The following is a 21,587-nucleotide window of genomic DNA, read 5'->3' as shown; positions in this document are numbered from 1 at the left end:
CTGACAGACACTGAGGTTGGCATGGGATGGGACAAACCAGACAGGGACAAATAGGAAACTCCCCAAGCCCTTTCTCACTTTTTGAGAGGAACCTCTTGGATACATTTCCCCTTCCCTTTCTGGTTTCTCTCTGCACCTGGAAACTGAATCCAAAGCAAAGGCTTCTGTGAGCAGGGGACTCCTAGCTGGGACCAGGAGCAAACGTGCTAGAAACCTCGTGCTTACGCTTCCTAGTCTTGGGAGATCTCCAGCCCAGTTCTACAGAAACAGGCCTTACTCTGTTCTCCCTGGCACTGGTTTTACACCCATCTAGTTCCATTGGCTCAGTGGAGTGACTCCTGATTTACACTGGTGTCAATTGTCGGTGAGAACTAGTCCCAAGACATTCAGATAAATGACCAGGAGTTTGGATGCTTCCCCAAACCAGAACCAAACCCAAACTCCAAGCTTCCTTTCTTCTGCTACGTTTTGTAAACACCGATCTGTACATTTTCAAACCTTGGCCCTGCTCTCACGCACCCTGAGTGAGTCAGAGGGGACTGTAGCAAAGCCCATGGAGGTCTCAGGATAAGTGAGATCAGAATCAGGGCCATTGGTAGCAGCCAATGCATTATTCTTCCAAGGGAGCAAAAGAGAAACCCTCCTTCAGCCAAGCTCTCGGTGCTGCTGGGAATAATCAGTTTGCAGATTGTAAGGTGACAATTAAAGCTCTCAGTTGCAGGGAGTGTGATGTACCATTTATTATGGGGGGCTGAGGCAGCTGCTTGGGGAAAGTCAAGTGCTGGGTGCAGATGCTTTGCAAGGAAGGATTTTGATACTGGAGTAAATGTGTAAAGATTTTTTTTTTCCAGCAAACTGTAGGCAAAAGTGGATCTGGTGGAGCTCTCATTTCCCTCTGCTCTGGCTGGGGCTGTGTTTGTAATATGAGGTGGGGCGTAGTTAGAAGGCAAAGATGGCCTAGAGCTGGCAAAAGGACTCTGGGCAGTCTCCCTGAGCAGCCTCTGGCACCAGGGCATCCTGATGGAAGGAGGGGATGTGGCCAGGGAGCTCTGCACTCCAGTTAATCTGGGCTGTAGAACGGCCACAAGTTAGAACACCCCTTGGACCTAACTTAAAGAGGGGGCTGTGCAGCCCCCCCCGAACCCAGAATCCAGGGAGTACAGAGATGGCTTAAAGCCACCTTTCCCCTCACCATCCTGGGCTATATCGCCTGAGATGCAGCACAGAACCCGGGCACCTACCTCTCATTATGTTTTGAGAAAACTGCAGCATCACACTGGAAATGCCAGGCCTCTCCCAGGTTGGTTTTTCAGCTCCCTTCTGTCTATCTACAAAGCATCAGTCAGTCTCCTATCTAGGCACTGTATCTACTCCCTCTGGCTACATCTACCATCCCAGCACTTTCACCTATGGGATCTTTCATCCAAGGATCTCAAAGCACTTGACAAGCTTTAATTAAACATCACAACATTCCTCCAAGGTATCTTTATCCCCATTTTGCAGATGATGAAACCCAGGCACACAGAGAAGAAATGACACAATGTATGTCCACAGCAGAGCTGGAATAGTGCCCAGAGTCCTGACTCCCAGTCTTTCAGCTCTTACCACCAGGCCGTCCCACAACATTTGTGGGTTTATAGCAGCTCCACTGCATGATCCAGCATGATGAGCGTGGGGTGATAAAAGCTAGCCCAACCCTGTTGAAAGCCGTAAGCAAAGGTACACAGAACAGACAGGTGGCTGTCTGTTCTTAGAAACTGGGACACATTTTGAAATCTCTCTCTGCCCTTGTGTGAAAGTCCCTGTCTCAGATTAATTGAGTTCTGTCTCAGCGTGTGACTTTCACCATCTCAGACAGCTATGCCCAAGGTGTGTGCAGTGGACAAAAGAGATTCAAGTCAACACACCACACACACGCACACACACACGGCATTTTTGGTTGGAAGTCACAAGTTTCTCTCCTTCAAAGGGAAGACAAAACAGCATGTGCCCTCTAGCACCATGGCTGGATGCTCCCAGGGGATTTTAGGTCACCATTTACACTGCTGTTCAGCACACACAAAACTGTAACATGTAGCAACCAGTGCCTCCCCTGGGAGGGTAAACCAGACAGTGAGATCCTGAGCTCTGCCTGATGGAAACGCACCTGGCACACGATATTGCAGAAACACAGAGGCAACTTCCCTTCCAACATCCGCCCACTACTTGCACATTTATTACTGACATTGCAGTATTTTTAATGGCTAAATTTATTATATGAGAGAGGATAACAGATCAGAGACTCTGTGAGAAAATCCCCCCTGATATTTCAGGACGCCATTTCAAAGCAAGTTCAAAGCATTTCAAACCATGGGCAAGTCTGTAGGGCTAGATTCACCCGACTCCCATTTATTTCAGTAGAAGCTAGATGGCTAAGTACCTTTGTGAATCTGGGCCTTGGTTCTCAGCTATAAAATGGAGATGATTATACTCCTTGTCTATTTTTGCTGCAATTTCCTTGGGGCAGGGACTGCCTCTCGCTATGTGTCTGTTCAGCGCTTAGTATTATGGGCCCCGCTTCTCAGTCAGGGCCTTTCAGCACAACCACAACACAAGTAAATGCTATTCATTAATGACACGCTGCCATTTATAGGCTTTAAGCCCCTGGTTTAACTTGGGATTTCCAAAGGGACAGAGCTAAAGATAGGTAGCCCCAAAACACAATCCATCCATCTGCCTAAAACTATCTGCAGACTCCGTGAGCTTCCCCCCCAAAATGGGAACTTAATGTTCCTTGCTTAAAAATGAACCAGTGCCAGTCACCCAGCACACAAGCCACATCTTTTAAATCCCTCCTTAACCCCACCTTTGCTTTGCAAAGCCCTGTCTTCTAGCACTGCCTGGGCTGTAGGCTCCCTGCAACTGCGGACCTCTGGGAACACCCCCCAAGCCATGTCTTTAATGCTACCAGGTCCTCCCCTTGTCTGAGCTGATTATTCAGCTATTGCATAGTCTGTAAACTCTCCGGGGCAGGGGCTGTCTTTCAACTCTGGAACTAATCTGGGTAACTGTTTCCATAGAAATAATTAAGTAATAATAATTGTGCATAGTGAAGCAGAAAGCATCAGGAAAGAAACAGGTTTCAAGTTCTCCAGGCAGTTACTAAAAACACACAATAAAAGTATCACTTTAAACATGACTGGGGAGGGGCAGGTGAGTCAAGAGGGCAAAGACTTAATCCACAGAAGCTAAACTAAGCAGACAGTGCCACCTAGCCGTATTTTATCATCTTCCCTATTCTCCCCATCCCACTGAGTTCTGTAGCTTTGGCAGCTCTGGCAGGTAGAGGTCATGCTCACTAACTTAAATCAGATCCCTTGCCACTCCCCTAGCTCAGCTCAACACAAACAGAGAAAGAGAAACCCACCACTTTTTGCTGCATCTTTTTGTAGCCGTCCTCCTGGAGTAACTCCCTCCAGCTGAGCCCTATCCAATTACCTCTCCTACCCAGCCTGGCTGTCTGGCAATCCCTGCAGTGAGGAGAGAAACACCTGTGGTGAGTTCTGCGTTCAGGAGAGCATTTAACTCCTTCCTTGCCACCCAGTGACTGGGTTTATAGTCACCGTTACACAGAGGAGCAGTACCTTGGGCGTGTCCCTGTAATATTCATGCTGACAATACAGTCTCTGTATAATACAAGGACAGATGGCTCAGCTCACCAAAATTCCTAGCTAGGGTCCTATATTTCTAGGGTTATCCATCTGCAGTGGGGTCAATTCATCCTTTGATATACACAGCTATTTCTCATCAAGCCTAATGGAAGAATAAGCTCACTGATGGGAAGGCAGTGTTCAAAGGTGAGTCAAACCCCAGACAGGACATCTAGGGTGGCCTAAACCAAGGAGACTTCAGAAGAGAAAGCCCAGTACAATGCAGCCTGGTTAAATTTTTATATCACAGCCTTAACTCTGGAGGCAAACGCCCCTGAACACTGCGAATGTTCCGATCTAGACTTGTATACAAACTGTGCATCCCACTGCTGCCTTTGCTTAGCACATGGAGTAATGGAATGTTTCCTGGTGAGAACCATCCAATGGCCTGAAGCCCAGCCGATTTGCCATGAAAACCTTGTCCCCAGTATGTAATTTTAAATCTTGCTACAGTGGTTCCTCCTGCTGCTCTGGGGCCCAGGTCTAAATTTCAGAAATATTTTTTGCTTAGACCAACTCAGCACTTCCCAGAGGGTCAGTCATCTGGAAGCACCAATATGGCTTAGAGAGTGAGACTCTGCTCTTTCAAACTGCATCAGAAACAAAGCAAACCCAGCACTAGTGCAGGCAGGGTTTCGTTTTGCCTGCTGAGTATTAGGCAAACCTTCGATAGTCTTGTGCTAGTCTTGCCTGCAGGCTGGCTCAGGTGTTCTGATCACCTCCTGAGGGAACAGGAAAGCAGCTGTTCTGCAGATCAGGGGAACATTTTGGTTTGCTCATGGCAAGAGCCAGTTTTGGTTCCGAAAAAGCAAAAGAAACCAAACTCCCAGTCTCTGATGATAGTTTTGTCTCTGACCTGCAGCAGGTTTATTGGTAAAAAAGCTGCAGATCAGACCAGGCAAACAGAAAGCGACGCCAAAAAGAAAATGGTTCATGTAATTATGTTTGACTGTCTGATTGGATTGAGGTAGCCTGGTCTAGTGGATAGGGTAGTGATCTTGGAGTCAGGAGATTTGGAGTCTATTCCCAGCGCTACCATTGGTCTGCTCTGTGACCTTGGACAAGATACTTGCCCTCTCTATGCCTCTGTTTCCCCTTCCACCTTCTTGTCTATTTAGATTGCAAACACTTTGGGACAGGACTCTCTCTCCTTCTGTGTATGTACAGCACCTCGCACAACAGGGCTCTGGTCTCAGCTGGGGTTTCTAGGCACTACGGAAATCCAGATCATTATTCAAATTACTTGTCTGCTATGGGTTCTCCTTGTCACAGCACCTATAAAATTCAGAAAGTCATTACATGTAATAGAGACAGTCTAACTGGTTCTGGACTGTGGCTCTGGGAGTGACAGGGACTAGTTTAGTCTTCTCTAGGTGGATTGGTTTTCTGCAGTGTGCATATTCCTAAAAAAAAGTCAGCACATGTTTTAAAACTGTCATAGTGACCCACCATGTGTCAGTGCCTCATCATGCCCTGTTCATCTGCCCATCACTCTGCTGCTATGCACCACAGCGCCTGGCTGCCCAGCACTCTGTCACGGCATGGAATGCCTCCCAAACACATGTCTGCATTTTACCTTTTTGGTCTGCAAGGTGAGCTTTCCAATAGTGTCTAACATTACACCACACCAAGTCCAAACGGATTCGCTCTCTCATCCAGGACCAGGGGAAACTAACTGCTGTGACATGGGGATGAATGGTGCTGCATGGTTCGACCATGTTGCATGGTTATGTAGTCAGACACACAGATACATAGGTGCCAAGTGGTGCGTGGAAGCATGAATACACATTGATGCATGAATCCACAGGGATGCCCAAATGCGTGATGAAGTATGAACCTACAAGTAATGCACAGCTCTTCACTGACACATGAATGCATGAAAACACATGCATACACAGTGATGAACAAAATACACGAAACCACAAGACATACACAGCTCTCCAGGGATGCATGGGACTGCATGGATGCATGGATGGATGTCTCAATGAAGTCCAAAAATGTAAGAATGCATGGATCTGCAGTGAGACATATCTTTGCAGTGATATGTGGACATTTTAAAAACATGCTCTGGCTTTTTATTTTAGGAATGTGCCAAGGGATAAATATTAACCATCCTGGGAATGTGAAAGAAAGCCCTGACGTCGCTGCTGTCTGGAAGCAGCTCTGCTTTCCTAGCCCATACGGTGATGTTCTTGAATCTTTTAGCCTCTGTTCTTCCCTTAGAACCTCTTAATCAGCCACAATCTCAAGTGTCACAACTGTCAGAACTTTACCCTTTGCTAGTCAGTTCCGAAGGGGAACCCCATGCAACCTGTCCTCCAGTCCCCAACACTGTCGGAGTTTCACACTGAGAGGGAATTTAATAGACCTGAGCTTATTTCCATTCATCGTTTAGGCCTAACACATTAGCCATTTTTATGTAACATGTGCTGCTTTTTTATTGCCATGCTAACAAGTTGTTGAGCTGTATTTACAATATGCTGATTGTAAGACCCCTTAATGGGCTCAGTGTACTTGCCCTTTCCGATTAACTGTCGGGTTTGCCATTTCATTTTGGGCATGTTTATTTCCTTTATAAAACCTGGATCTCACCCTGTTATTTGTTGCTCTAAGTATTAGACATGTGTAGCGTTTGAATGTACATCACAGAGTGACCATTACTCAGTAACCACAAAGAATGCCAGGGTTTAAACAATCTGGAGTGATTGCATTTGCAGTTAGCTATGGAGTCTTTGAAAACCGTGGATTCAGAGTTAAGTTGGGTATTAATTTCAAAATATAAAACCCAAAGTCACTTGGCACAAGCCTCTGCCATGGCTTTAACCAAGAAACCTTTATTGTGTCCAAAGAGGTTTCTTAGTGGGGGAAAATAGGCCAGTTTCACTCCTGGTGTAAGGCCATGGGCCCTGTGTGGTGTCTGCTGTTCACCACCGTTCTGCTTTTAATTGGCATTTTCCCCATTAAGTACAAGGCAGTTTGTTCTGGGTTGTTTGATGAACTGATCTTTTCAGTTAACTTTAGACCAGGGTGACCCACGTGTGGAGCTCCCACTTGCTGTGGGCCTGATCCAAAGCCAGATGAAGTTAATGGGAGTTTTTCCATGTCCACACACACAGCCCTTAGCTCCCCTGGGGTTTGCTGAGTCTCAGATAGCAGAGTGCTAGGAACAGAGTCCAGGACTTTGTTCTTCCTTAATGGTGCTGTGTGAACATGGGCCCCAATGAAAATCCCAAATCCAAAACCCCTCCAAAAATCAGCAGTGCTGGAAATCTTGAAACAGGATCCAGATCTGAATTTTGCAAATGGCCCCTTTCTCTGTGACAGGCCAAACCAAAATCTTAGATCCCTAAGTACCCCTAAGGCAGACAGAGGAAGGCGGGATTGGGGATCTTGTCAAAATTATGCACCTGGTCCTTTCCTAGAGGCCAAACAGGAACCCCAGGTCCTAGCACCCCTGAATTTGGAGGGATAAGTTACAGATCTGCATCTTGCCTGGTTTTCAAACCACCCCTCAGGCAGTTTCTCTTTCTCCATTAAGAAACATACAAGACCAAGGAAAACACCATGGTCATGTCTGTTTACTTCTTACAATTGAAATGCCTGTGCATTGAGCTCCTGGAATGTTGCCAGAGTGGCCCCGAGCATCACCAGGTATCTGTTTCCTCTGCTTTAGACCCTTTCCAGTGACATTCTTTCTCTGGTGCTGCTTTTCCTTCCAGTGCCCATCCCTTCAAAGGCGAACGGCACTACCATCTCTGCCCTGTCGATGAACAAAGACAGTTTGATTGGTGGGGTGACAAATCCCAACGAGGTCTTCTGCTCTGTGCCTGGCCGGCTCTCCCTTCTCAGCTCCACCTCTAAGTACAAGGTGACCGTCGGGGAGGTGCAGAGAAGGCTCTCCCCACCAGAGTGTCTCAATGCCTCTCTTCTCGGGGGAGTCCTCAGGAGGTAGGCATCACACCATACTTATCTTCCTCTGATTTTGTCTCTCCTCTGCTTCCTTCAGGTCAAAGTGTCTGTGTTATTTTCCAGTGATGAACCCTTGTCAGTCATTATTAATTATCTGCATGTAGTAGAGCCTAGGAGCTCCAGTCAAACACAGAACAAAAAGATAAACCCTGCCCCAAACAGCTTACAGTCTAGGGAATGCCCTTGTGACCGTCCCACTGACTTCAGACGGCACCTGCGGGTCCTTCCAATTTGGTGTGATGTACAGGTTTGGTTACAATTTCAACCTCCTAGATCTGAATCTGGGAAAGTTCAAATCCTGATCCAAATTGAGCAGCTGCCCCCTAAGTCTGTAACAGGCCAAGGCAAAGCCCTGTCCCAAACTCCTTGCCAAACTTCAGGGGTGCTCAATATCTGGATCCAAGTATGAATTTTGCAGCTTGTGCCCTAGTTCTGGGATCCATTTCGAGTGCTTTGTTCAGCTCTACCAAGTGGTTATTCTTATACCTTGTCATCGGATAGAGAAGTCCCAGTCCAGGACTCTTATCTCAGAATAGCAAAGGCGCTGGATTAAATTATTCCAGTAACAGGCCATGTGTTTTGCTGCTGCTCTGGGTGATAGTCAATTTTATTACTTTTTGCAGAGATTCTGCCCCAAACCTGCAAAGATGTTTTCTGCATGGGAAGCTCACTGGTTGGCTGTTGCTGTTGTCATTCCAGTAAGACCCTCCTTTTGAAGGTGGGACTCCCTAAAAACAACATTAAAGCCCAGCAGGTCTCTGTGCGCTCCACATGGGTATTTTGCAATACAGCACATCGCCTTGCAAGTTCCTACAAGCTTGCAACCCAAATGCTTCTTTGTTAATGAATTTGCGAGTCTCCTGCACAAACTTAGATGAGCTGCTGTTTGTTGGAACAAAGGCATCACTGAGGATTGCTGTTGTTGAGAATTTGAAACAATAAAACTAGTGACTGGATGAAGGTTTTTTTAATTCTCATATCTGTTTCATTCACTGAACAGCAGTTCTTTTAATGGCTATAAAAGAATCCAGGACTACCATGTCATTTGGAATATAGAAATTGATTTTAACAAACTTTATATTCTGTTATCAGTCATCCTTACAGTTGAGATTTGTGATGCTCATTGTATATTTTATGCCAGATCAAGAGACTGCTCAGTTACAATGGGCTGGGAAACAGCAGTTTATGTGCTTCTTTTTCTTTCCTTTCAACTAAAATTTTTCCCTCCTTGTTTCCCTCTTGCAGGGCAAAATCAAAAAATGGTGGAAGGTGTTTAAGGGAAAGATTAGAGAAAATAGGCTTAAATCTACCTGCAGGAAGGCGTAAAGCTGCCAATGTCACTTTGCTGACGTCATTGGTGGAAGGTAAGTTGTTCTGTGATTTAACATCAGACTAGGGTGCCCAACCTTTGCCCATTCTAAATCCTCCATTTGCAATTTGCCAGAGGGCCTAAAACAGAACAGATTATGCAGCAGCCACCATTAATCCAGAGTGGGGTGTGCATGTAATTCTCCATCTTGACCCAAGCACGTCTTCTGCTGGGCTAACAAGAGCACAGTTTGGAGAAGGCACTCGCAATCGGAATGAGGTAGGACTCTGTAGCTGCAGACCTGTCAGACCAAATGTTGCAGTGCTTACACGTGGCAACCAATGCTTTTGGGTCCTTTAGAACATCATGGGATCTAGAATTTAGAACCACTGAAATCTGAAACCCAACCTGTGTTGCTTAGCTATGTGTGGTTCACATAAGTCACATTTTATTCTTTCTGCTCCCTCATTGCATGAGCTTAACTCTCCTAATCAAATTTGCAGCACAAGTTTGAAATGTGCTATCAATGACTATTCAAGCTTAAAATTCACTTTTGTGAATTATTACAAGTAAAACTCAGTCACATGAAGATTCACAGAAAGCAAACACAAAAGGAGCAGGAATGCGGTCAAAGCAAACTCATTAAGAAATTATCACAAATATTCAGCAACCTATTCACAAATATGAACTCACTTCTATTGTAAACTTACTGCACTACTGAAAATGTTGTGTCCTTGGCCCAAACAGACCTGTTTTGTTGGGACTCTGACTTGTGTAGATCTCCACATGTTCCCTTGACTTGCCTTTGAAATAGGTCAAATGCACTTCCAGTCCTAGCTGCCCCCATGTATGGATCCATGATACACTAGTGCTCTGCACATTCCGTAAAAATATGCTTGAGGTTGACTCAGTGGCTCTGCCGTGTGAGACAGAAAGGTTCAATTCCCAAAAGAGAAGCTGGGGGAAACACAGCCTTCAAGGGAGTGTGGAGGGAGATAGTCTGTAGTGGTTGATCTGTGAATGTGGTGGTGGATGCTGAGTGAGGCTATGGGAAACATGCTATGTAGGGCCTCCATAGTCAACATATAACTTGCCTTTAAGCATGAAGTCTCCTTGCTTAAAGCTGCATGTTTAGTAGTTCTCCTCCCAGCCTTCACACTGTGAAAATGATGATGTCGCTACCGCATCTATGGACCAAAGGAGACAGGAAGGAGACAAATGAAATGGTGGCTTCAACTCCCTTCCAGCTTCGGAATCCATTGTATTTGCGCCCAGCGTGTTGGAGGCAGCTGCCTGCAGTTTTTGAATAGAAAATCGTCTCCATTGTTGCCAGCAAATTAAATGACCCGCTTCATTAGGCGGAGGTTGTTACCAAGGGCAGTCGGTGTGTGCTGAATGACAGGCTGATTTCCATTAGAAGAAAAGAAAGAAAAGAATGGAAGAAAGGAAGAAATATATATTTTGATTTCACGAAGCTGCTGACTTTTTGGTTGTTGCTTAATGGCTCATAGTAAATAGAAGAGTGGTGCCATGTGTGCTTGATGGATACGGTTTCCTCTTGCAATGCAGTGTTATGGTATTGGAAGATGGTTCACCCAGGGGAAGGTGCTATTGCTTTGCCATTTTTCAGCAGACAGAAACTAGCTTGCCCTGCTATGCCTCAGGCCCTTTTTGCTTGGACATTTGCTGTCTTATTTTAATCTGTTTGCTCCCCTTTGACTCTTCAGCCTCTGTACTTTTTATTTATCCATTTTTTTATTTATTACTGGGTGTTTTTTAGCGTTAATTATATTTTTATATTGACGCACAGCTGTTCATAAATATAGATGGAGGGAGAATTAGTGTCTGTGGGTAAATGAGACAGGGGAACAAAAAGCATCACCTAAAATAGCAAAAGAAGAACATTAGACACGTAAGGCTGAACTAGAGGGATGTCTCCAGTGCTTAGTGGACAGTCTGCTTGCTTCCAGAGCTTTGCTTCAAGTAGAACTCACACGCTGCTTCTCCTGTGCTAAGGTTCAGCCAAGTTTTTAAGATTTGTCTCTTTTGAGTCTCATGTGCCAGTCTTATTATCTTCTTATAAAAAGGAAGCAAGGTATGCTAGAACCAGGGGAAAGGGAAGAGCAGAAGCTACTGTGATGTCCTCCATGAATATACTATGCAAATCCCAATGACAATATTTAGTACTTAGATATTGCAATGATAGACACATTAGAAATATCTAAGAGAGTCACATGGGCAAGTTGGTAGAAATAGAAATCGGTGTTTGGAATTTTTCATGAGATTTTCAGAGGTCTGTACTCTGGCATGTTGGGTGCAGGCTTTACTGGGGTTACACCAGGGATGAATTTGGCCTTAATTCTGCACAAGATACTAGGGTATATTCCAACTTTCAAAACACTCTCAAACACTCCAGAAAAGAAATGTGTGAAAAGAATGTGGCTAATGTAGGCTTCTGGCCCAAAGACTTTACTGGGACTGCTCAGGTGCTGAAAGAAACACACGGGGTGAAATGTCAGCTAAATTAGGGCATTACCTGTGTAAAGTCACTTGACAGCTCTTCTTCATGGCCATCTCTGCCATGTGACCCCCTGCGCCACTCCAGCCTGCTGGTGCCCCAATCTATTTCATTACAACAGGTAAGGAAGCCCCTGCTCCGCCAGGCCCTGAGTCGGCAAAGCACTTTAAAAACATGTTAAGAATGTTATGAGTACTGACCCTCGAGTCAAGCCCCTTTACAATATCTCAAGTTGGGCACCCAAATCACTAGTCACCTTCAAAACACTAAGCGTTAGCCACTAGCACATGCTTCCACCAAGCACCAAGGACAGAACCAAGAAGTCCCAACTTCCAGTCCTTTGTTACACCCCCCTTTTATAGCCACCGTCTCTCTGTTCCACAGAATTGAATATATTTTCATTCATGTTGTGCACCTGCGCCCACCCACACAAAACTGCCCCAACTCTAATTTCCTAGTATTTCATTATATAGTTATGGCTGAGGGAGTGAGGAGGGAAAGGAAATTGAGACGCTTCATACGGGAAGCCCAAACAAGGCTTCACCGCATGATTCTCGGAGCTGGGGTGGCAGTTATGCGAACTAGGTTAATGCTATTAGGATGGATGGCCGAATACGTATAAACAGTGGGGGGGTGAGTCAAATTAGCTCTGTCTGTGTAACCAGGGGTTTGGGCATGATCAATTGCCATCAGCTCTGATTATTTCCATGGGGATGCCTGAAGATGGATCAATTTCATCAATGAGAGGGCAGTTCCATGGAATGATGGATACCCAGGCTGAGCACTCTTCCCGTAGGCCTTTCTGTTCAGTGAGGAAGGATACAAACAAGAACCTATCTTCCTTCTATTCCTCCTGTGCTTCCCCCTTCCCCTGTTCTGGAGTAATTACTATCTTAGGGTGTCCCCCTGCCAAAAAAGAAGTCAGTCCTCTTTGATAAGCTGGGTTTGTGGTAAGGCAGCATGGTTACTTAATGCAATGGGATCATACTCTGATTCTGAAATAGGAGAGCTAGTAGGAAAAGACAGGAGGAGAAAACAGTTGAGAGAAAGAGAGAGATGATGAGGGAGATGGGAGGGACAGAGATGTCTCTGTTACTCTTCCTCCTTCAAGAGCACAGCACAGTGGGCCAAATTCCACCCAGATATACCGTCAGCCACATTGACTTTGGCGTGTTATTTTATGTGCCAGCAAAGGAGGAAGGGAGGGAGGGATTTTGTTCTTAGAGCCAGGCACTGTCAGTCAGGACTCCTGAGGCATGATTCTCCCACAGCAGGGTACGAAAAACTCCCATTGCTTTTGGTGGGAGCTTGACATAACGCAGCACCTCCAGAAGGGCCCCCTTGTGGCAGGTGCAACACGACAGGTCTGTCTGCCTCAGTTTCCCTCCTGGAGCATCTCCAGAAAGAGTCCAAAGCATCTTCCCAAGTATAAATATAGCCCTTGTGGGTTCCATTTATTACAGAAGTCCTATGCATGTAAACCTTAACAAAGTGCCACAACCTTAGTCTAGAACTTCCCCAGCATAATCCAGAACAGTACCCACAACATACTGCCCTAGCATCCCTCTCATGCCCCAGCTCTCCAGCCCAGTCCACGCCTGTCTTTGTACCCTGACAGCCAGTGCAGCCCTTCCACATCCAGAGAACAGCTCCACTCTTCCTAGCAGAGACCCCACAGCCTCTCCGCTGGGAGATCACCTTTACCAGGGGAGCATCCCTCACTCCCCTCCTGTCTCTGATCCTCCCTGGTCCTTTATAGCCCCTAGTGGTGCCCTGCCTTCTTAATTGGCCAAATGCGAGCACTTGTCCTGGCACAGGACAGCTGGACCTACTTCACAGGGGTTAGCCACTGTGTGACATAGCTATTCCCAGAATGCTAGAGCCAACCATGGAGAGTCCAGAATTGTTCTCCCCTTGCCTAGAGATCTTAGAAAAAGGGCATCCAACCCCAACAGAAATGAGCCAGGTATTCCAATAAGATACGTGGAGACTTCTGCAGAAAATGCTCCCTTGTTATTACACAAGTACAGACCCAGCTCATTAATTTGTCCTCCTTCTAGGCGAAGCAGTTCACCTGGCCCGGGATTTTGGTTACGTGTGTGAAACAGAGTTCCCAGCAAAGGCAGCAGCGGAATACCTGTGCCGTCAGCACTCCGATCCCAGCGAACTCCACACCCGAAAAAACATGCTTCTGGCTACCAAGTGAGTATGCATCCCCAGCAGCATCGAGGCCCCCTCGTGCTAGGCACTGCATATATATATCATGGAAAAAGAGTCTCTGCCCCAAAGAGCTCTCAGTCTTGCAAGGAGGACACACTCACGGGAATGTGCTGCACACACTCATATCCAGCGGATACACAACACAGTGAAATGCCTCACGCACTCCCATGGGAAGGACGCACATGAACATTGAAAGGACATGCTCACTGAGTCTGCATGCATTTGGCTTAACGTTTGCCTTTCATGACATCTTCCGTGGGGATAATGCATCACTTCACCGAACACTTTCCTCTGATTTTTTGTTGTTGGATTGTTTTAAGCTAACTGTTTTCAAGTGGTGTTCTGCTCTGAACAGTGATTCCTTGGGGTTCCTTGCTTCTTGGGCCTCGGAGAATTTCAGATCATTTCACGTAGTTTACAAATAAAAGAGGGTTTTATTTAACTGCCAGTCCTGAAAACTCCTCCTGGGATCTGAGCTTCGAGCCAGGTTCTTTCCTTTTTGGACATCATCACGAATCATAAAGATTCTGCAGGCTAAATTATGCCCTAAGTAATACCTGTGCAATCCCACTGCCTTCAGATCATGCCCTCAGTGACACCTGTGCAAACATGATTCTTACTGAGGCTTCTTAATGATGCATAGGGAATCGAATCGGAGACCCATCAAATTCATCTTGTCCAGGCTAGCAAACAGCTATCCAATGGAAATGACCTTCAATTCCCACTAGCTCAGGGCTCAGGCAGTCCTCCTGGTGATAACAGATTAAATAAATTACAGAAACAGAGCACAAACAGAAATGTAGGACCATAGATTTCCAGCTCTTTAAAAACATAATGACTTCCTTTCTCTTGTAGGCAAATTTGTAAAGAGTTTGCAGACTTGATGGCTCAGGATCGTTCTCCGCTTGGGAACAGCCGCCCGTCTCTCATCTTAGAGCCAGGTGTCCAAAGCTGCTTGACTCACTTCAGCCTGATAACCCATGGCTTTGGGGGTCCAGCTATTTGCGCAGCACTCACAGCCTTCCAGAACTACCTGGTGGAGTCCCTCAAGGGGTTGGATAAAATGTTCATGAACAGCACAGGGAATGGGCATGCAGCTGGAGACTCTAAAGCATCAGAGAAAGAAGTGAAACATCGGAAATAACATGCTGCCTCCCTACCCCTCCCCTGGGGGGAGTTCTTTCCACCTCATGATAGGCGGTCTGATCTTATTGGTGTTGGAAAAAAATTATTAAGACCCAAAGCAACATGTTTTCCGAACTACAGTGTTTGAACCTGGGACACAACTCTTAAAGCAAACAAATAAACAAGAAGATTTAAAGAATTTAAGAAGAAGAAGAAGAAAAGAACCTTAATGGACATCAATGAGATGGAGAGAATAAGACAGGTTGATGGCTTTTGTTTATTTTAATTGTGGATGCAGGAAGCCAAGTCATGTGCAATTTTATTTTGTTTTGTTTTTTAACCCACAACAAAATACTGAAGTGCTGCAAGAGTCTGTTCAAACTGAAACACCGAAAAATCAAGAGAGAGGAGAGGCCTCAGCCACTCTACATGTTTTTGAAACTGAGGCAGAAGTAAGTCAGGTAGGGTTTTTTTGTATTGCAGGCAGATCTGGATGTATAACCTGCCTTCAACAGGCAGACAGGGAATCTTCCAATGATGCCACCTACACAATAGTCCTATGCCCAAGACAAGAGGAAAATCACCAGCGTTCCTGCCTTGATTTTCAAGAGGTTTCAAGACATTGTTTACAGTTTGCAACAAACTGACACTCACTACAGATTTTCTCCAGGGCCTACGGAACCCTGAGCCATGTCAGGAGAACAATCTTACACTCAGACTTCTTTCCAAGATGGGAACTGATCAACGAGAACCTTCTGGAATGTTACATGCAAGCCAGTGGGCTCAAGCAGGTTAAGTTACACCTGGGACTAAATAAAACTCCACGATCTACAAATAACAGCACACAGGTTTCTAAAATTAATAATAAATAATAATAATAATTAATAAAGCACAAGGAGCAGAACTTGAACCAGGCCAAATTGAACTGAACTGTTCTAAATCTGTACATATTTATTTATGTGTAATTAAATCTGAAAGTTTTAAAATGTCCAGTGCAAGTTATTTATATCTAATTGATTGGGATTTTTTTTTTTGAAAGAGGAAAGTCTTTGGATTTTCTGCCATTAGAAATGGGAATGAAGTTTTGGAGTCACAAAACTGTAGCATGGGCAACAGGCTGTGATGATAATGACTACAGAAGTTCTGCAGGGTTTTGTACTTGCTGTTGTTTCTCTGAAAGCTGCAATCGATGTACAACACACCACAGTGTCATTCTCATTATCTTAATAAATCTCTTTTTATTTGAAGAAAACACCTTCATGTTCTCTGTGACACTCGGATTCTTCTGTTTCTGTGGCTGCCAGAAGGAAAAGTTCTATAAATCCGGGGGGGGGTGAGGAGTCTCCCACCCCCGTTTCTTTTGTTTGTGTAGCTGACATTTGACTGAAATAAGCTATGGATTAATAGAAATGAGCTGAGAGTTACTGGAGCTAGGATTTATGCCCTGATCCTGCAAAGAGCAAAGTGCACAGAGCCAGTTGCAGGATTGAAATCGCTGATTTTACTGAAGACAATAGAGCAGAGATGGCTGCACAAAATGAGGATCTGGATCCAGAACCTCTCAAAGTTCTGGGGTATTTGGAGCCAGGTTTTGGATTCAGGAGACAAAGACTGTTGTGAAATTCAGCCTGGAATTGGGGTTCAGATTTTATGCACACACTTGAAAAATTCTAGGGTGTTTGGATCTGGAGTTTTGGCTCAGGTGTCTTGGTTCAGGCGTACATCTGCTTTGTACATATAGTTTTCCCTTAAGAGTATAGCAGAAACTGATGGAAAGCGTAGGAAAACCCTCAAATGATCCCAACACAAACACCCTTGAAAGGGAGATGTTTGGCAATTTAAAAGGAAATGTGATTTTTTTTTTTATATTGAAATCCTCTAGAGATGGGCCAAAACTGGAACCATTTATCCAAATCCTCATCCTTCTAAAACGTTCAGCATTCACATCAAATGGAAAGTGAAGCAGAAACAGCACTGAGTTTGTAGTTTGCAAAACTAATCCCTAAACAACGCTTTGCAAAACCAAAAGAGTCCCTGAATTTGTCCCATGCGCATCATCTTGCCTGTGTTAAGAGAGAGACTTCAGAACAGGAAATATACAAGAACTGGTTGGGGGTACTGAAGGCACATCTGCTGCATGGTATCAGAACAATATAATATGGATGCTGATATATAATTATAATCTATAAACATGCAAAGGAGAGTATAGGGGGAGTGAGAAGTCATTTCATAGTCATAGGTATACAGGGGTTGCTTATATGAATAGGCCACTCTTTGCATAGACCAACTAATTCTGGTGAGTGTTCTTGAAATGCAACAGAGAGATACATTAGACAGCATGAACATCGGGGTATAATGTACAGTGATTATTCAGTTTGTTAGGGAGAAAAACTACCTCCCCCACTGTTTTCCCCTTTGGGCTGCTGGTAAGTCCTGTGAAAGTTTCATGAGCCAAAGCCTAGCTCACTAATGTCTCAGGTGGGAACTGCTTCTTTGCAAAGTGGGTGAGAGGTTGTGGGCTCTACCCCAGACTTCCTGGCTGCCTTTGGGTAAATCACATAAGGTCTGGTTTTCAGAAGCACCCAGACCTACATTTTTCAAAGGGACTAGTGATTTTGGGTGCCCAGCTTGACACCTAAAAAGAGCCTGGTTTATAAGAGGCAGGTGTCCAGCACAGTCTTCAAATAGGGCCCCTAAGATGGCCTCAAGTTGGGCACCCAGAAATGGAGGCACCTAAAATCAGTAACCACTTGTGAAAAGTCAGGCCTGAGTCCCACAACTGCAGCAGAAATCAATGGGGCAGGCGGGCGCTCAATGCCTCTGTAATATTTCTGCGCTTCAGTGGCACATCAGGAAACTGGGTGTAATACCTCTCAGCCTCTTTGGGGGTGAAGTGGGGGTGAGGAAAAACCCATAAATACTTGGTGATGGGGCCATATAAATATCTAGATATACAGAAAATACTGTTTTAACTCATTGATCTCCACAGAACAGAGAATTATTAGTTATATGCCTCTCCCTTAAGCTATTAAACCTTGCTAATAAAATCAAGGTGTTCACCCCAAAACATGTGACAGTTGGGTGCTTACTATTGGCATCCCTCTCTTTGCTTCACTCCATCAGCATGTCTTTCCCAGGTGAGCGGAGCAATTCAGAGCAATCCAAAAGATAAGCGTTTGTCAGGAGGATACTATTTATTCAGTATCCCATTAGTGCTAGAATTCACCTGCCAGGACTCCTGTCCCGTAGGGCCCCCCTGTTATTTTCTCCACCTTCCCATCATGAGACGCCACAAGGGTCCTTTCCACAATCCAGGACCTCCCCTTGTATAAGTTCCCACGCTGACTACATAGATCGTCGTGGGAAAATATGTGGCATTACTGTTGGCAAAGAGTATTTCATAATAGATTCCAGCTCATGTTTGCTACACGTTATAGGACATTCTGGAATTTCAATCTAAAATCTTGTTTGAATTAATTTTGTACAAACAACAAATCTAGGGAAACCACAAGACAGTCCCTGACATGAAAAGTGAAAGTGACATGTAGATTAAGACTCTAAGTTCCCTAATACTGAGATATCTCACAGGTTAACTATGGTTAACATTGAACTGCGACTCTGTATTTTATCATTAACATAAAGAACAGGCGGTAGTTATGTGTTGCTATTCTGCATGGCTTTGAATAGAATGAATATTTCACCTTAATAAGATACCTTAACCATGGCAGGATGGTAATCTCATTCTGTAGTACAACAGCACAATAAATAGACATTTGCAAGTTGCTGACTTGTGCCTGGTGTGTTCTTTCATTTATGAGAGTCTTTAAAGTTCCAATTTAACAGATAGAGCACAAAGGAGTCAGTCAGTACTCAATGGGAGTCTTTCTGTTGACTTTAATGGGATTTGAATTAGATATGGTCGGGGGGGAGGGGAGTGAGTCACCTTCAAATCTATGTGGTGAAATTGCAGGACCAAAATCTCCTTCCAGTGGTAACAAAATAATCAAATATAACCGATAAGCTCAGGGGGAAACTAATTGGAGGAAGTGGCCTAGACAGCACAATGTCCTAGACACAGTCCCACCCCAACTGTATTTGTTCCTGACTCAGATTTTTGGAGAACCAAACCTGAAGAATTCATCCTTTACTACATGGGATCAGGACTCTTTGGGGAAGTTTAGTTCGATTTAATAGATTTTAAAGCCAGGATGCACCATTACGATCATCTTGTTTGACTTCCTACATACCACAAACATTATCACTTGGGCCACCAGGGACTCTTGGTGCTGTAAGTGAGAATAATATCTTTAAACCAACCCCTAAACTTTATCCCCCACTACTAGGGGGGAGGTGTTCAATGAAGCTGATAGCTCGTTACCGTAAACCGAGCCTTAGCATATTTATTCTGATGCCTCCAGGATATTTCTGCTTGATCTTTCCTAGCAAGCAGGAGTCTGAAGACATATCCTGGAATATAGAAGTGTACCCTTAAAAATGCTGTTCAGTTTAGCAGCATAGGGCATAGCAGATGTCATACAGAAAGGCCTGTTTGAATGCAGATAACTATCCACTCCCTTTTGATGGTTGGGCTGAGGTCAAATGAGATCAAAGTATTGCTCCAAATCAAACAGGTACCAACTGGAGTGTGCCCAGTGTATCATCTACTGCACAGTCTGAAACTGACTTAGGAATATTCAAGAGGCAAAGTTTTCTTGCCATGACTCAGTTGTCTTGGGATCCATATTCTGCAAACAGATAGAATGATTCCTCTGCCATTTTTTTCCATGTCCAAAATTTCAGCTGACTTGTGTGCTCCTGCTCATTATTCCATGCATTTTAGATAGACTTCAGCCACTTCTGTTGCAGCATCTCAAGTTCATTTAAACTACCCCTTCTCAAACTTATGCTCTAAAGGGTGAATCACCCGCACTACTAACAGCCTGCCAATGGCCAAATTCCTCACTAAGTCTCATGTTATCGACATAATTAAGGTTCAGTAATGCGTTGAGCCTTTTGCTGGTTTTCTGCACAAGGGTGAATTTCAGCCTAATTTGGAAAGAAGCATTTCTAAAAAGTTGCAGTGGACTTTCATCCTACTGAGAAATAGTCAGCTTTAGTTTCTTTATTATTTGCTTTGTGCCAACCTCAGAAATAAGTGTCTCAAGAAACACTGATAGAAGATAATACAGCTATGCTGATTTACACCATGTGAGAAAATGGCCCACCATACTCTTCATGTTTTCTTGACCAAAATGCAAAAATCATGCATGGATCTCCATAGGGTCAGGAAGCAAAAGTTTCCACAAGATTCATTAATATTTTTAAATGGCTTTTATAGGGGATTACATTAGAGAAGACTGTCAGGAGAAAACTGGTGGCTTCCAGTATCTAACTCTCTCTTGGAGCTGTCCAGATAAAATAGTCTTGGTTTGTATGAGGATGCTTCCTCTATTAGCTGGTGCTGGAAACTGAAGCTGAGCTCTGAAAAATCCTGTTATCCTGTCTATCTGCATCCTCCAAGGCAAAGAAAATCCTGCAGCCAGAACTGAACTCGCAACCTGATGATGGACAAGAAGGACCAGGATCCAGCTCACTTTCAACTAGTGACGTGAATGTTTTCAGGGCTAGCAGGAGTACTACTGGGCCAATCTGAGCTAGAGGCACAAGGAGCAGACTCTGTATGTTGAATAAGAAAATGTCCATTATGGCCATATCAGCCCTTCAAAATGCTTAGCAGTGGTGGTGCAGGAGCAGACTAGCCATGGCATACGCCATACCCTGCTACCCCCTTTAAATAGAAGTTTTATGTGAAGTATTTCACAAACATTTTTTTGAGATGCCGAGGACATTTTTGGCTGTACTTCCTTGTTTTCGCATGGTGGAATGTGCCAGGCTGCTTAACAGAAAGAGCTGCTACTAGAAATCTTGGAGGCCTTATTAATTCTGAAAGCTAAGTGGAACTGTAAACAGAAGTTGTTGCTGTATTTCCTGGGCAGATTATATCATCCTCAGATGACTTCTCTCTTTTAATTTATTTGGACATTTTTACATCTGTGCATGCAGAAAATATCTAATATAGATACATAAAACACATTTCCTCTCTGCATTTGAAATATTTTCAGCTAAGCTATCAATATTGTCAATTTCTCTGCACAGCAACTTATTTTTCAGTGATTATTTATTCATATTCCAGTAGTATCTTGAGGTCCCAGCAGAGATTGGGGCCCTATTGTGTTAGGTGCTCTACAAACACACAATAAGAGATAGTCCTTCCCTGAAAACTTGTAGCCTAAATAGACAACACAAAGGAAGGATTATTATCCACATTTTACAGCTGGAAGCTCTATTTCCTGTTAAGATAGAATGTTTCAATTCATTGCTCATCCCTAATCATCAAAGAAATATTTATGTTTTTAAAAAGTCTCATTCTGATAATCGGTACACGGGCAAATGACGAGTCTGATGAGTTGGCTGACAGCAGAGGCTGTTTCAGGAGAATGAGTAATACCCATGTGTAACTGAACTTGGAACCTTTGTGTTCCAATAAAATACTTGCTAACAGATATTATTTATCCACAGGAAACATTTTAATTTAGGCTGATTTTCACCTTCAATATCAGTATAAAACTCAAAAACCTGCTGTTGTGACAAATAACACTGTAGATCAGAGATTCTCAGACTGTGATGCATGGATCACTAGTGAAACAGGCTTCAAGCAGGTGATAAATGGGTCGGTTTAAGAATAGTATCAAAATAA

The 21,587-nt window shown here is 44.2% G+C and overlaps 1 protein-coding gene across 1 annotated transcript in view; it reads left to right on the top strand.

Moving 5' to 3' along the window:
• Window positions 1–14,849, top strand: part of TFAP2E (transcription factor AP-2 epsilon) — a 43,391-nt gene extending 28,542 nt beyond the window's left edge. The window contains exons 4-7 of the mRNA XM_032766782.2: window positions 7,409–7,637; window positions 8,904–9,022; window positions 13,546–13,687; window positions 14,561–14,849. Of these exons, the coding sequence (XP_032622673.1) occupies window positions 7,409–7,637; window positions 8,904–9,022; window positions 13,546–13,687; window positions 14,561–14,849 (779 nt within the window). The remainder of the gene's footprint in view (window positions 1–7,408; window positions 7,638–8,903; window positions 9,023–13,545; window positions 13,688–14,560) is intronic.
• The last annotated feature ends 6,738 nt before the right edge of the window (window positions 14,850–21,587 follow it).

The sequence above is a fragment of the Chelonoidis abingdonii genome, chromosome 25 (genome assembly GCF_003597395.2).
Source record: "Chelonoidis abingdonii isolate Lonesome George chromosome 25, CheloAbing_2.0, whole genome shotgun sequence".
NCBI lineage: Eukaryota > Metazoa > Chordata > Testudines > Testudinidae > Chelonoidis > Chelonoidis abingdonii.
This window is presented reverse-complemented; position numbering and strand designations above follow the sequence as displayed.